The sequence below is a fragment of the Podarcis bocagei genome (assembly GCF_964188305.1).
Source record: "Podarcis bocagei genome assembly, chromosome: 2".
Lineage (NCBI taxonomy): Eukaryota > Metazoa > Chordata > Lepidosauria > Squamata > Lacertidae > Podarcis > Podarcis bocagei.
This window is the reverse complement of record NC_138126.1, coordinates 86,974,083-86,986,909: the sequence shown is the minus strand read 5'-3', so window position 1 is coordinate 86,986,909 and position 12,827 is coordinate 86,974,083. Positions and strand designations below refer to the sequence as shown.

Here is a 12,827-nt window from a genome sequence, read left to right as displayed (position 1 = left end):
GGAGGATATGTTGCCCCCACTGCTTACACCTTCCTATATTCCTGTGTCTTTTGAAGCCTCCATTTGCTGCTTCTGCCTGTTATAAAGTGCTCCTACTTTTACAGCAACTGTAGTACTAATCAGTTTGTAACTTGTTATCGTGAGTTTCAGATGAGGAAATGGAAAAGAAAATTTGTTGGCCGAGTGATGCCGCATGATATTAATATGAGGTTTTCATTATGAACTTTTTTGACAAGTAATAAATGTTGGGTTGGAACAGAAACAAGGAATCGGGGTGTCACATGCCAGCAACTCCAAACTGTATACATCAAGCATGATGCGAGAAAATAAATGGGCACACAGAATCTGATACTTGGGAAACTAGTGGAGGAACATTCTGGTCCCGCAGTGTCTTCTCTGGGAAGAATTCAGTCTTGCACTTTTCTTATTGTTCATCACCGCCATCATTTCTGCTCACCAGAGAGAACAATCCCCCACCTCTCCTCTCCCCACACTGTTCTGGGGGCTCCTCCCACCCACCCCCCAGTGGATTTGGGGGTGGAGGTTACATAGTGAGTTTCTGCTAGCATGCTGTATTAGTTGAATCCAGCCCTCTGACCTTAAGTTAACCATATGAAAACAAGCTACAGAAGAATACATAGTCCTGAAGTTGCCATGTTCAAGTTCATAAGGAAAACTCAACACTTTTAAAACAAAGACTGAATGGCTTTCTTGCTACAGCAGGTACTGTATTTTCTGGCATATAAGACTACTTTTTAACCCAGGAAAATCTTCTCAAAAGTCGGGGGTCATCTTATACCCCGGCTACAGCAGCAGCTCCTGCAGCAACTCTCCACCAAAGGACAAAACGACAGCAAATTAAATCAGAGGACACCAAGCTCTCTAGATGAAGCAGAAATAAACTTGAAAATTGGCCCCAGAAGCCCCCCCCCAATCACCAGCAACAGAACGACCCTAACCGCTCCTGGTAGTAGACCACGTGGTCCAAAATGGCGGCCTCATGTTGCCCCAGCAACTAGACACGTGTTCGCTGCTTCAGCCCAAGTAAAAGAAAAGGAAAGGCTCACAACAAAGGCAGGGAACGGGAACCAACAACAGCATTAAGCACAGCAGAAGGGGCACAGCCGAAGGGGCAAGCAAAAGGAAGAAAACAGCTGGGGGGGGGAGGGAAGCTGATTATCAAGCTGCGAGGGCAACGACGAAGGGAGCAGTTCGGGCAGGGGAAGCTGAGGGGGAGGTGGCTGGGAACGGAGAAACCTGGAAGCTTCTTCGCCACAAGGGTGGCAAAGTTGTAAAGCAAGAGTGGAAATTGAGACAGCACTCCCCTCAAATGCCCTGCTCCCTGCGCACAGCGATGGACTCACCCACTGCCAATTGATCGGGGCGTCCGATAAAGGCTTTTTTCCAGCCACCCTGGGTTGAAACAAGTGTTCCACGTCCAAGCAAATTCCACGAGAGTGGCTCAACAAAAGCAGTAAAAAATCCCCCCCAAATGCTTCAGCAGGTCCGGCAAAAGCAATAACTGAGGCGAAGTTCAGTGACTTCCTAGTGATTGAGGAAGCGAGCCAAAGAGGAAGCCCTCTGGCTTGCTCCTCTGTTTAAACGGACCCGGCTGTGCCCCTGGCCACTGGGAATTGGAGCGGATTTCTGAGCCGGACTGGAGACTGGTTTTTTAAATTTTTATTTGGTGTGCGTTGGAAGAGGGGTAGTCTTATACGGCGAGTATATCCCAAACTCTATATTTTAACTGGAAAAGTTGGGGGTCGTCTTATACGCCCAGTCGCCTTATACGCCGGAAAATACAGTAATTGTATCCTATAGGTGGTAAAACCTTTCAGTGCAAGTTTTTGTGTCAGCTGTAAAATTCCTCAGTTATTTTTATTCCTTTGAAATTGGGGGTACTTTTAGGTCTGATTGTGTGATGCACTGTAACTCTACATTTTCTCTTGTGCTGTAAAACAGTCTTCCCTCCACTATTCACAATTTTTTTTTTTACCCTTCAGCTATCTTTCTTTAAAAATAGCCTTCATGCCTTTCACAAAGTAGTAAAGCTCTCCTTGCTAATTTTGTTCACCTTCAAAACGTCACAGAACAGCGTGTGCGTTACAAGCCTGCTTAGTTTTTCATAATAAATTCTTTGTTGCTAATCTCTTCCTTTGACATTAGTAGTAACGCGAGTGATATGTGAAGCCTTTTAAAAAGAAATTTTATTATCCCAGTGAGTTGCACAGATCCATATATTCCCCTCCCCCTCCCTTAGGCTTCTGCTGTGAATATTTTAAAAGCAGCATGATTTATACATCTTGGTCTCAAAACAAATGCTGAAATAGCTTTCACCTTGAATCTATTCTCTTTCCTGACACATTTGCTTATGAAAATGAAAGCTTCAGTAATTGCATGTTAACTCATCTTCAGTCAGCACTGTTTGCAATAGCTTGGCATTATTGTTTTACATTTATATGCCACCTTTCCTCCAAGGAACACTAGCTGGTGTGCCTTGTTCTTTTCACCATTTGATCATCAGGTTAAGAGGCAGTGACTGGCCCAAGGTCATCCGATAAGCTTCATGGCTGAGCCGATTTGAACTCTGGTCTCTCATGTCCTAGTCCAATACTAACCAGTACATCACACAGTATCCAGTGGCGTAGCGTGGGGGGTGCAGGGGGGGCCGGCCGCACCGGGCGCAACATCTGGGGGTTAGGGTTAGGGGGCGCAAATCCACGGGTTAGGGGGCGCAAATCCACGGGTTAGGGGGCGCAAAATACTTGCCTTGCCCCGGGTGCTGACAACCCACGCTACGCCACTAGGAGGGATGGCGGGGTGTGTGTGGAAACAATGTAATTGATTATTTGGACTGATAATTTGTTATGTTGAAATTGTTTTTTTTTTTAATAAAAAGAAAAGAAACATTGTTGATTCTGAATCCGTTTTAGAATGGTGATATTGATCGTGACAACAATCGCGGCACCTGTATGCAACAGAGCTTGCTTGCTGAGGTGCCTGTTTATTTCCCCCGTGGCAATCCTGTTAGAAGTTTGACTCCATTTACTTGATAGAGCTCTTTGAAGGCCGCAGGGTTTATCTGCATGTTCCTGCATTGCAGGGGGCTGGACTAGATGACCCTTGGGTCCCTTCCACTTCTACCATTCTGCGATTCTATATGAAAAGCTTGAGCCGTGAATCTGGCTAGTGAATCTGGTTGGAGAGCAGACTCCACTAGTGAAGTCTAGTGAATCTGGTTGGAGAGCAGACTCCACCTGTTTCAGTCTCACACACGGAGATGATTGTAGACTAAGAAAAATAACGAAGTAATTTATAGTAAGGAAGTAACTCAGGTAGATTTTTTTCTAGCTCATCTGGAGAAGAAAAAAGGCATCCGTCTTTGCTCCTTTGTTCTCGGAGGATAACGCCAAGGTGAACTTCTCCTCTTGAGGTCCGATAGAGAGAAGTAAGTGTGAGGAGGAGGAAGTTGTAAACAGGACGCAACCTAAGATGTATCAGCCTAGTCAACAAAAACAGAGCTAGAGAGAGATAAGTCAGCATAGAAATAAAGGTTCAAGGATAGTATGGGACTCTAGAAGTTCCTCGTTCTGTCTTAACTGCTTGCAACCTCTCTTCTGCAAGCTGACTTGTACCTGAACTTCAAACAAATCCACTTGGTTACGTACCTTGATTCCGTTTATATCAGGGGCCTAAAATGTAGCTTTGTTGTTCTTTTTCTCTATTTGTACGGAAGCTGGTTTGGGGGAAATGCATCAAAATGCAGCATTTCCAAGAAAGAATATGATAGATACAGGTTAGAATATGGATTGTATTTTGCCCATGCCCAGCTCTTCCAAAGGCAAGCAGAAACACCATTCTCAGTGCCAGCCACCCTGCTCTTTGAGTGGACCCACTTGCTCAACAGTGTCCCAGGTCATTCACTTACCCGTTGAACCTGTGAGGGGCCCTTCCAAGCCCCTCTCTGTGCTGCTAGCTCCATCCTTATCACTCCTTGCTGGTTCAAGCAGGGCAGGTGGATGGGCAGTGGCAGCACAGAGGGGAATCAGCTGGGAGATTGAGGCCCTTGCAGTGTGGTGGGCTTCAGCAAGCGCCCAACAATGCCATCTTTTGATATCAGCCTTACAGGAGCTGTGCAAGCATAGCTGAGTGGCAGGGCACCTGCCTTGCATACGAAAGGTCCCTGGTTCGATCCTCAGCATCTCCAGGTAAGACTGGAGGTGCTCCTTGTCTGAAACCCTGGAGAGCTGCTGGCAGCCAGTGCAAACAATATTGAGTTAGATGGACCAAGGGTCTGACTCAGTACCAGTCAGCTGCTTATGTTCCCTATTGGTTCAAGTCCTGCTTGACTGGGGGATTCAGCAGGGGAATAAAGGGGGTTGTCCTCTTTTACCACAGAGGCATTGTGAGGCCTGTTACACACAGACTGTCACCTTTGCTCTTTTCTTGTCACATTACAAGGGCACGAAGAAAAGGAAAAAGGAACTACGGGAGCAAATGTTTGGTTGTGCAACACGGGCACGCTTGTTCTTCCACAACCACAGGCAATAGTTCCCTAAAATTACAGGGCTGGTATATTTCCCACCCCTGCCCCCATACACTCAGGTTGCAATATTTTATCAGGAGGAAAATGTGACTCCACATACAAACACAGAGGACTGGGGCGCCTTTGGGTGGAGCGAGGCCACTCTTGCTCCAGGCAGAAGCAACAGCAGCAAAATCCAACCATTGCCCTCTGCTGAAGAGTAGAGGTGTTAAGTCCTGCCCTGCCTACCTTGCACCTGCTGATCAAGGATGCTGCCATTCTCCCTCACCACAAACTGGAGGATGCTATCTTGTCTCCAGTGTCAAAGCAAGAGTCAACTGACAGCCCCGGGTCAGCTTCCAGATGTGAAATGGATTGCTCCCCAAGAGAAGCACTTTGCAGCACTCTTCAGCTCAGAAGAAGTGGGATGGTGGATGTCCTGTTTTGAGCATTGTAGCCAATGTCAGTCCTACTCAGAGTAGACCCACTAAAGGTAATAGTCATGATGACTAACACAGGCCCATTCATTTCAAAGGGGTCTGTTTTGAGGACTTAGGCTGCTATCACATGGACGTTTGTTCTATTTTCCAGACTGTTTCCCTAACTGTTAATTTCCATTTGAGGTTTCATATGATGTAAAAGCCACTTTAGTGCTCATTTCTGTATCATTTGCTTCCAGAAGAAGCCCTTTGTGTGTGGGGGGGGGGGATGAGCACTAAACTTGTGCTATATTCTACTATGTTTCTGGTTTTTATGCCTTGTGAAAGTTCAAGTACAATGCGGAAATTAATAATGGCAGAAATGTCAGGGAAATGGAATAAACTCTTGTGTAAATGCAGCCAAAGTGAGCAGGCAGAGGAAGCAGCTCTCCTCCACACTGTGGATTTTTGGAGGCATATTTATTAAGACCTTTTCTGAGCACACTGTGAGTTCCATGTCAGCAACCCCTCTTATATAGTATAAAAGTGAAAGACAGTTCACTTTTGAGCAATTGGTTTGGTGTTATACAGACATAGTTTAAGTGAAAATAAAAAAAATTCCTTCCAGTAGCACCTTAAAGACCAACTAAGTTAGTTCTTGGTATGAGCTTTGGTGTGCATGCACACTTCTTCAGATACACAGTTTAAGTGGTTGAAGATCATTCCCCCATCTCACCACAAGATGTCCTGGTTGACTCACCTGAGCAGAATTTTGAGGGACAGGTGAAGCGGACTTTGTAATCCAAGCAGGAATACTTCTCCTTATTTACACAAGCAAATCCTTCTTTAGGGTTAAACCTAGTGGGGAGAGAAAGAGAATGAGAGAAGCATTCTGACTCACCAAACTGTGACCAGCAAGAGAGAAAAAGTTGTAGAGAGATAATCTGTACTAAACTGGGATCCAACAGAACCTGGGATCCATCAGAACCTTCCTTTGAAATACAAAGAGCAGCTTCAAAGAATCTATTTTTCTTGGGTCCATGGCAATGAGAGAAAGAGTTAAACTTCTCCTCCCCTCACAAGGATGATCATGGTTCTTCATTTCTGGCATCACTCACGGATGAAAGATCTGCCCAGTGCTGGACGCTGGGGTTCCCTCCACAGTCTGAGCTTCAATTCCAGTGGGTTTAGGGCAAACATCCGTGGGATATTCCCTCCTCAGGTCAGCTAGAGTTTCAAAGTCACCCACTCCTGAAGGGTCGTCCTGGTCAAACCAACGAGTCGTGCAAGTTGAAGCTGAGATGAGACGAAAAGAAACTATTCACTGCCCTTTACTCTGGATACACTTTCGGAGAACGGGAAGTTTTTTGAGTGGAAATAAGGAACAATAATAAAGTGGTCTTTGAATTCACAAAATGTGCCTGACAATGCAAGTGTGGTCCCAGGGTATGGTGTGAAGGCACACAAAGCCACCACTTTGGTGAAGCCAAACAGGTTGAGGTCTGCTCAGTTCCCGGATGACAGACCACCGATGTAGGTGCATAGCAAGTTAATATTTTACCACCCTCCCCTTCTCTCCGAGATGCTCTGGCATGGCCAACCCCCCCCCCCCAGCATCTTTTGATTTTATTCACAGATGATCCCCAGCCAAAGGAATGCACACAGCAAATGGTTAACTCTTTCTTGCAAAAGTGGACACTTTTCTGTAGTTTCTACAGCTTTAGTTTTTAATGTAAGGCAGGGGTCACCAAACTTTTTTGGGAGGGGGCTGGTTCACTGTCCCCCAGACCTTGGGGTGGGCTGGACCACGCACTTGGCGGAGGGGGCTTCTCTCTCCCCCCCCCTCTCCCCTCCTCTTCTCCTGCCTACCTGCGCTGTTGCTGTCGGCGCTGTGCTCTGCCAACCACGGCTCCTGTGCCTGCCCTTGCGAGCGGCAGAGGCTGTTGGCAGTGGCAAAGGAACAAGTGGCCTGAAAGGGCTGGCTGGCTCTGGAGAGGCACTGCCCAAAATCGCACTCAGCCAGCTCAGCCTAGCCCCCTTCCTCCACTACACAAGGCAGGGAGAAGGGCAGGGAGAAGCCAGGCGGAGGGAGGGAGAAGGTGCCGCAGTGTGCAAGAGGGAGGGGGGAAATCGCGCCCAAAAAAATGGTGGCGCTGGGAAAAAAATTACGGGGAAAAATTAACAAACAGAATCACCAATCTATGGAACGTATGTGGGCCAGAGCCTGAGGGCAATTGGGCCAGATCTGTCTCGCGCACCGTAGTTTGCCGACCCAGGCAGCTCTTCCCTGTGCTCTATGGAGTGCTTGCAGCTAGCCCCCTCCACCAGCTTATGTATCTTCCCCTGATGGGCTGTACACACATAGCCAGAGACTGTACCTGTGTAGAAGCTGCCTCTACTCTTCCCTCATCAATCTGATCTTTGTTTTAGGAGACAGTGGTGCAGGAGAGGGCAAGGATGCACCCGACCCTTCATTTGCCTGACCTGCCTCTTCCTCCTATCCTGACCTATCCTGTGCTTCACCCTCCAGCTCTGAAGCTCCCCCTGCCTCCTGGCTGGTACAAGTCCCCACAAATCACTGCTCCCCTCTCCCGAGTCAGACTCCAGTCCCCTTTCCCCCGGTGTGCACTTGCCAGCATTTCGCCCGACATCTGGGTGTTTACGGGATATTATACTGCTATGAGTTTGGGGAGAAGTCATGGAATCTTGGGTCCCCTCGAAGAATGTATAAGAGGAAGTCTGCCAAACCAGTTTCATTGTCCAGATAATGGCTCTGGTCTGGCTAGTTAAGTGCTACGATTCAGCATATCTAAAGAAGTTGCTCTTTTGCGATAGAAGGAAATGAGTGGCCCTCTTCCCATGTGAAGAACAATATGCCTAAGAGGGGCTGGTTTTGTGAGCTGTGGTGTGTGAAAGCTAAAGAAGAGATGCTGGAAGCAGTAGCACAGAGAAATGTGTTGAACCTAAGCTGGACTTGAGGCTCCCTAGGAAACCTAATGGAGAAACGAGATCCCTTGGGGTGTTAATGCTGTGAGCACTTCCGCCCAGTGGCATAGCGTGGGGGGTGCAGGGGGGGCCGGCCACACCGGCCGCAACATCTGGGGGGGGGGTGCGCTCGCACTCGCAGCTCTCTGCCCCTACCTGGCTCACTCACTCTCTCTCACTGCAGTGCTGGCTGTGCGAATCCGATCCAAGCCGCTGGGTCGCCGCCCACTGTGGAGGGGGTGGGTGCCAGGCGTGCGGTGCGGAGAGAGAGCGAGGGACTATCTGGGGGAGGGACAGTGCAGCAGCCGCCCAGCGCAGCGCTGAGCGCGGGAGAGAACCACACCAGACCAGCCCAGGCAGCAGCAAGAAGAAGCTGGCAGCGGCGGCAGGTTAGGGGTTAGGGAGCGCAAATTACTTGCCTTGCCCCGGGTGCTGACAACCCACGCTACGCCGCTGCTTCCGCCCTGTGCTCAGGTTGTTATATATATGTTTAAATAAAACCATATATCTCAAAGACACCACACACTCTGCTGACCTTCATTCCAAGGAAACCAAACACTGGGTAAATGAATGAACCCCTGGAGTCTCTCACCTGTCAGGGACTGGGCAGAGGAGGAATTGTGGAGACCGCCTCCCCAGCCTGAACCTTTCAGAGTAGAGGAAAAAAGTATAGATTGACAGCAGTGGGTTGTGGGAGGTCACAGCTCAGAGGTAGATGAGGGGCAAAGCTGGGAAATAATGGGAGAAGAGGAGCAGGAGGCAGAGCCGGACATGTTATCACTAGAAATAATAATAATAATAATAATAATAATAATAATAATAATAATAATAATAATAATAAATAATTTATTATTTATACCCCTCCCATCTGACTGGGTTTCCCCAGCCACTCTGGGCGGCTTCCAACAGAATATTAAAATACAATAACCTATTAAACATGGGGAACCACCAGAAGGCCCTCGGCACTGGACCTCAATGTCCGGGCAGAACGATGGGGGTGGAGACGCTCTTGCAGGTATAGCGGACCGAGGCCGTTTAGGGCTTTAAAGGCCAGCACCAACATTTTGAATTGTGCTCAGAAACGTATTCCAGACCCCCCTTCTCCCAAAACCCAGAGAGCATTGAAAGTAGGAGAGCAAAGAGCTCGGAGGCAAATGGCCCTAAGCGGCCACCGTAAGGTGGGTGGTGCTGTTAATGATTGATGAGAGAAGGCGGGGTGGAGATTACTCGGAGCAAGGCCATTACTCCAAGAAGTTGCATTTCTAAGCCTCTCTCTGTGAATAGTGAATAAAAGACATTGCTAAGAACTTTCCTGGTCTATCTATTCCTGGCATCCTGCCTTGGGGGGATTTGATTCCCTGACGCCTGACATCACCATTCAGAGACTGGGGTGTCATGTAACAGTTAAACATACCCATTTTACTTTACTGCAGTTATAACAATGGCTACTATACTACTGTTCCCAGAATGCTGTTATACGCGACACCAGTCTTGAGAGCAGTATGAGATTCTAGGGGTTCCAGGTGCACTTATGGTCTGTGTTTCCCTTTGGAAATGAGGCAAAGTGGAGACAATGGTGTCTTTATGATATACGACTTATTTATACACACCTATACAGCCCAAGCCTACATGGAAGGGTTCAGAGCATCAACATTCCAAGAGGTCCCAGTTTCTCCTAAATCACAAGCTTTGTTGAAGAAAATCCGCATGAGTGTTCCAGAAGCTGGTTGTCAGGAGAAGTTCTAAGACAGACAACATTCACTCACTTACCACATGCTGGGAGAACCAGGACAGTCAGGAGAAGCTGAGGGGATGAAAGAGAGAGGATGCATTTAATGAAGAAGAGGGGTAGAATCAACCAGCCACCATTTTGACATATCCACACAGTAAAAGGTAAAGGGACCCCTGACCATTAGGCCCAGTCGTGGCCAACTCTGGGGTTGCACGCTCATCTCACTTTATTGGCTGAGGGAGCTGGTGTACAGCTTCCGGGTCATGTGGCCAGCATGACTAAGCCGCTTCTGGTGAACCAGAGCAGTGCACGGAAACGGCGTTTACCTTCCTGCCAGAGCAGTACCTATTTATCTACTTGCACTTTGACGTGCTTCCAAACTGCTAGGTGGGCAGGAGCAGGGACCGAGCAACGGGAGCTCACCCCGTCACGGGGATTCGAACCGTCGACCTTCTGATCGGCAAGTCCTAGGTTTAACCCACAGCTCCACCCGCATCCCTTACCCACACAGTAAGGTGGCAGCAAATTCAGAAGTTCATGGTCCCTTCATTATAGTCAAAGCCATGTCTCCTCCTAAGATTATACAATAACCTTACAATCATACTGTAATAATAATTAGAGATGCACTACAAAGAACAGTGTAGTTCTCCATGTCTTGCCTTTCATCTAGATCTACTATCTTCTGCACACATACATGGGCACATGATTTGGGATGCTCCAAGATCTTCTTTCAAAGAGACTTAAATCATGTTTTCCTTAAAGTCTGTTGTATGTAACATAGCTTGCCCACCTTTCCTGTGAAAATTGTGTTTCCAGTGTTTTTAAATGCCTAATATGGGAGCATACAAAATAATTCCTCCTTGGTGTTCCTCCTGTGCGCCTTCTCCAGAGTGACCTGAGGAGCCAATCCTCAGCAGCTGACTCACCTCCTTTCACTCATATTTGGCTCCAATCAGCACCAAGTACAAGAAGACTTAGGGACATGGGTGGCGCTGTGGGTTAAACCACAGAGCCTAGGACTTGCTGATCAGAAGGTCGGCGGTTCGAATCCCCGTGACGGGGTGAGCTCCCTTTGCTCAGTCCCTGCTCCTGCCAACCTAGCAGTTTGAAAGCACGTCAAAATGCAAGTAGATAAATAAGTACTGCTCTGGCGGGAAGGTAAACGGCGTTTCCGTGCGCTGCTCTGGTTCGCCAGAAGTGGCTTAGTCATGCTGGCCACATGACCCAGAAGCTGTACGCTGGCTCCCTCGGCTAATAAAGCGAGATGGGTGCCGCAACCCCAGAGTCGACCACGACTGGACCTAATGGTCAGGGGTCCCTTTACCTTTACCTTTACCTTTACCTTACAAGAAGACTTCAGTGACTAAAAAGTTTCCTTTTCATGCTGATTGGGTGGCTGGAGAGAGAGATTTGGAGGGACCCTGTTGCAGAAATGGTAATGAGTCTTTGATTACACCTTCCCATCCATACCAGTTGGAAAGGGTACAGACTATGGATTTTGTGTTAAAGCACCAGATCGAGAGGATTGTTTTACTCCCTATTACCAAGCAAGCAATGCTCACCAGTCTCGGAAACTTCCCCATACTTCTTGGCTGGCAACGTCCCTATCTGTCGTCCGCCCAAGCTTTCAGTGCTTCAGCTAGAAATGCACAACAAGCTTTTATACACCTCAGGACCACACCTCTAACTGCATTGCTAGGATTCCTCCCTTCGAGTTGGGTAACCAATACTGCTGGCAGTTACAGAGCTGATTCGCAATGCCAGGTGATCTCCACCCTGCATAATCGCTCACATGATGCAGTGCACACGCACCATTTGAATGGGAATGCCCATCCACTATGCAGGGGCTCCGCCCTCGTAGCCCCTAGAAGTTGGCTCCTATGAGGCAGCCTGTTCTGTAGGCTTATGTTCTAAAAGATGCAGCGAAAACGAAGAGCGGATATAGAGAAAGAAACAGGAAAATCTACCCAGACACATTAGATTTGCTGCTATGGAAATATTTCAGGGGGAGCTCAATGGAGCTGTTCTTTCAGCAGTACTGATGGAAAGGGCCCCTGCTTTCCATCTCTCCCATTAGGACTGTGCTGTTTGGTTTTGTCCCCCCAGATCTGGAGAGACAGGTGGGTGTGTACAGCCATTTAGTAAGGAGCCTGAGGAACCTATCAGTCTTTGTGGGCTCTCATGCTACTGACATTTCCGTAGGATTGTGGAGTTGGAAGGGACTCCAAGGCTCATCTGGTCCAACCCCTGCATTGCAGGAGTCACAGCTAAAAAAATCCCTGACAGATGGCCATCTAACCTCTGTATAGAAACTTCCAATGAAGGAGAATCCATCACCTTTTACGGGAGTCCATTCCACTGTCACTCAGCTCTACACCGTGTTGCCAGGTCGCATGACTGAGCTGAATGGGCTGAAGATCGAACCTAAATCCCCCCACCTCTGTAAATTTCTTTTTGGAAATTGACAGTGGCTTTGGCTCAGCCAGCTGAGCAAGTTACGTACATCGGCATATTGTTGGCTGAGCTAGGGTTGGGGGCTTAGCACCAGTGGAGATTCGCAGCACCTTAAATTCCTGGTCACAGTATTAGCCCCCCCACCCCCAACCTATTATTTATACTATACCATCAATGGCCAGAGCCGATGACAGGCAGAATGACAGAATCGTAGAGTTAGAAGAAATCCCATGGGTTATCTATTCCAATCCTGTGCAATGCAGGAATCTTAGCTGAAGCATCCAAGACAGATGGCCACCCAACTTCTGCTTAAAAACCTCCAACAAGTTCTACGAATTCTGACTTTGTCCTCCTCCTCCTCCTCCTCCTACCTGATGTGTCCTATAAGGAGCAACAGCTCCCAAGGAGGCACTGACAGCCATGGTAACTCTCCGGACTGAATATGCAACAACAATACTCTTTATTTCAGTCCAACGACCCACAAACACATTTTCTTTTCTTTTTAGAAATATTTTTTATTAGGGATTTAAAAATAACAATTTAACAAAAATACATCACCCACATTTCCCCCCTCCCCCCCTAAAAAAAAGAAAAACCTGCCTTCACACCCCCACCCCCAGACTTCCCTCAGCTCCTCTCTCTGGTTTCTCAGCACATGTTATTCTCTGCAAGTTGTAAAATTGTAAAGATCCTCAATTTATCTATCTGTATG

At 47.7% G+C, this 12,827-nt stretch overlaps 1 protein-coding gene across 1 annotated transcript; it reads right to left on the bottom strand.

Moving 5' to 3' along the window:
• Positions 1-3,347: 3,347 nt before the first annotated feature.
• Positions 3,348-11,333, bottom strand: LOC308579707 (cartilage intermediate layer protein 1-like; the record flags this gene model as incomplete). The annotated part of the gene is made up of 6 exons (XM_081180642.1): positions 11,224-11,333; positions 9,700-9,733; positions 6,063-6,240; positions 5,705-5,802; positions 3,929-3,997; positions 3,348-3,427 (listed from the first exon to the last, which is right to left on the bottom strand). Exons 1-6 carry the CDS (start codon positions 11,242-11,244, stop codon positions 3,348-3,350), a joined length of 480 nt encoding a protein of 159 aa, XP_081036768.1. The 5' UTR covers positions 11,245-11,333.
• Between the last annotated feature and the right edge of the window lie 1,494 nt (positions 11,334-12,827).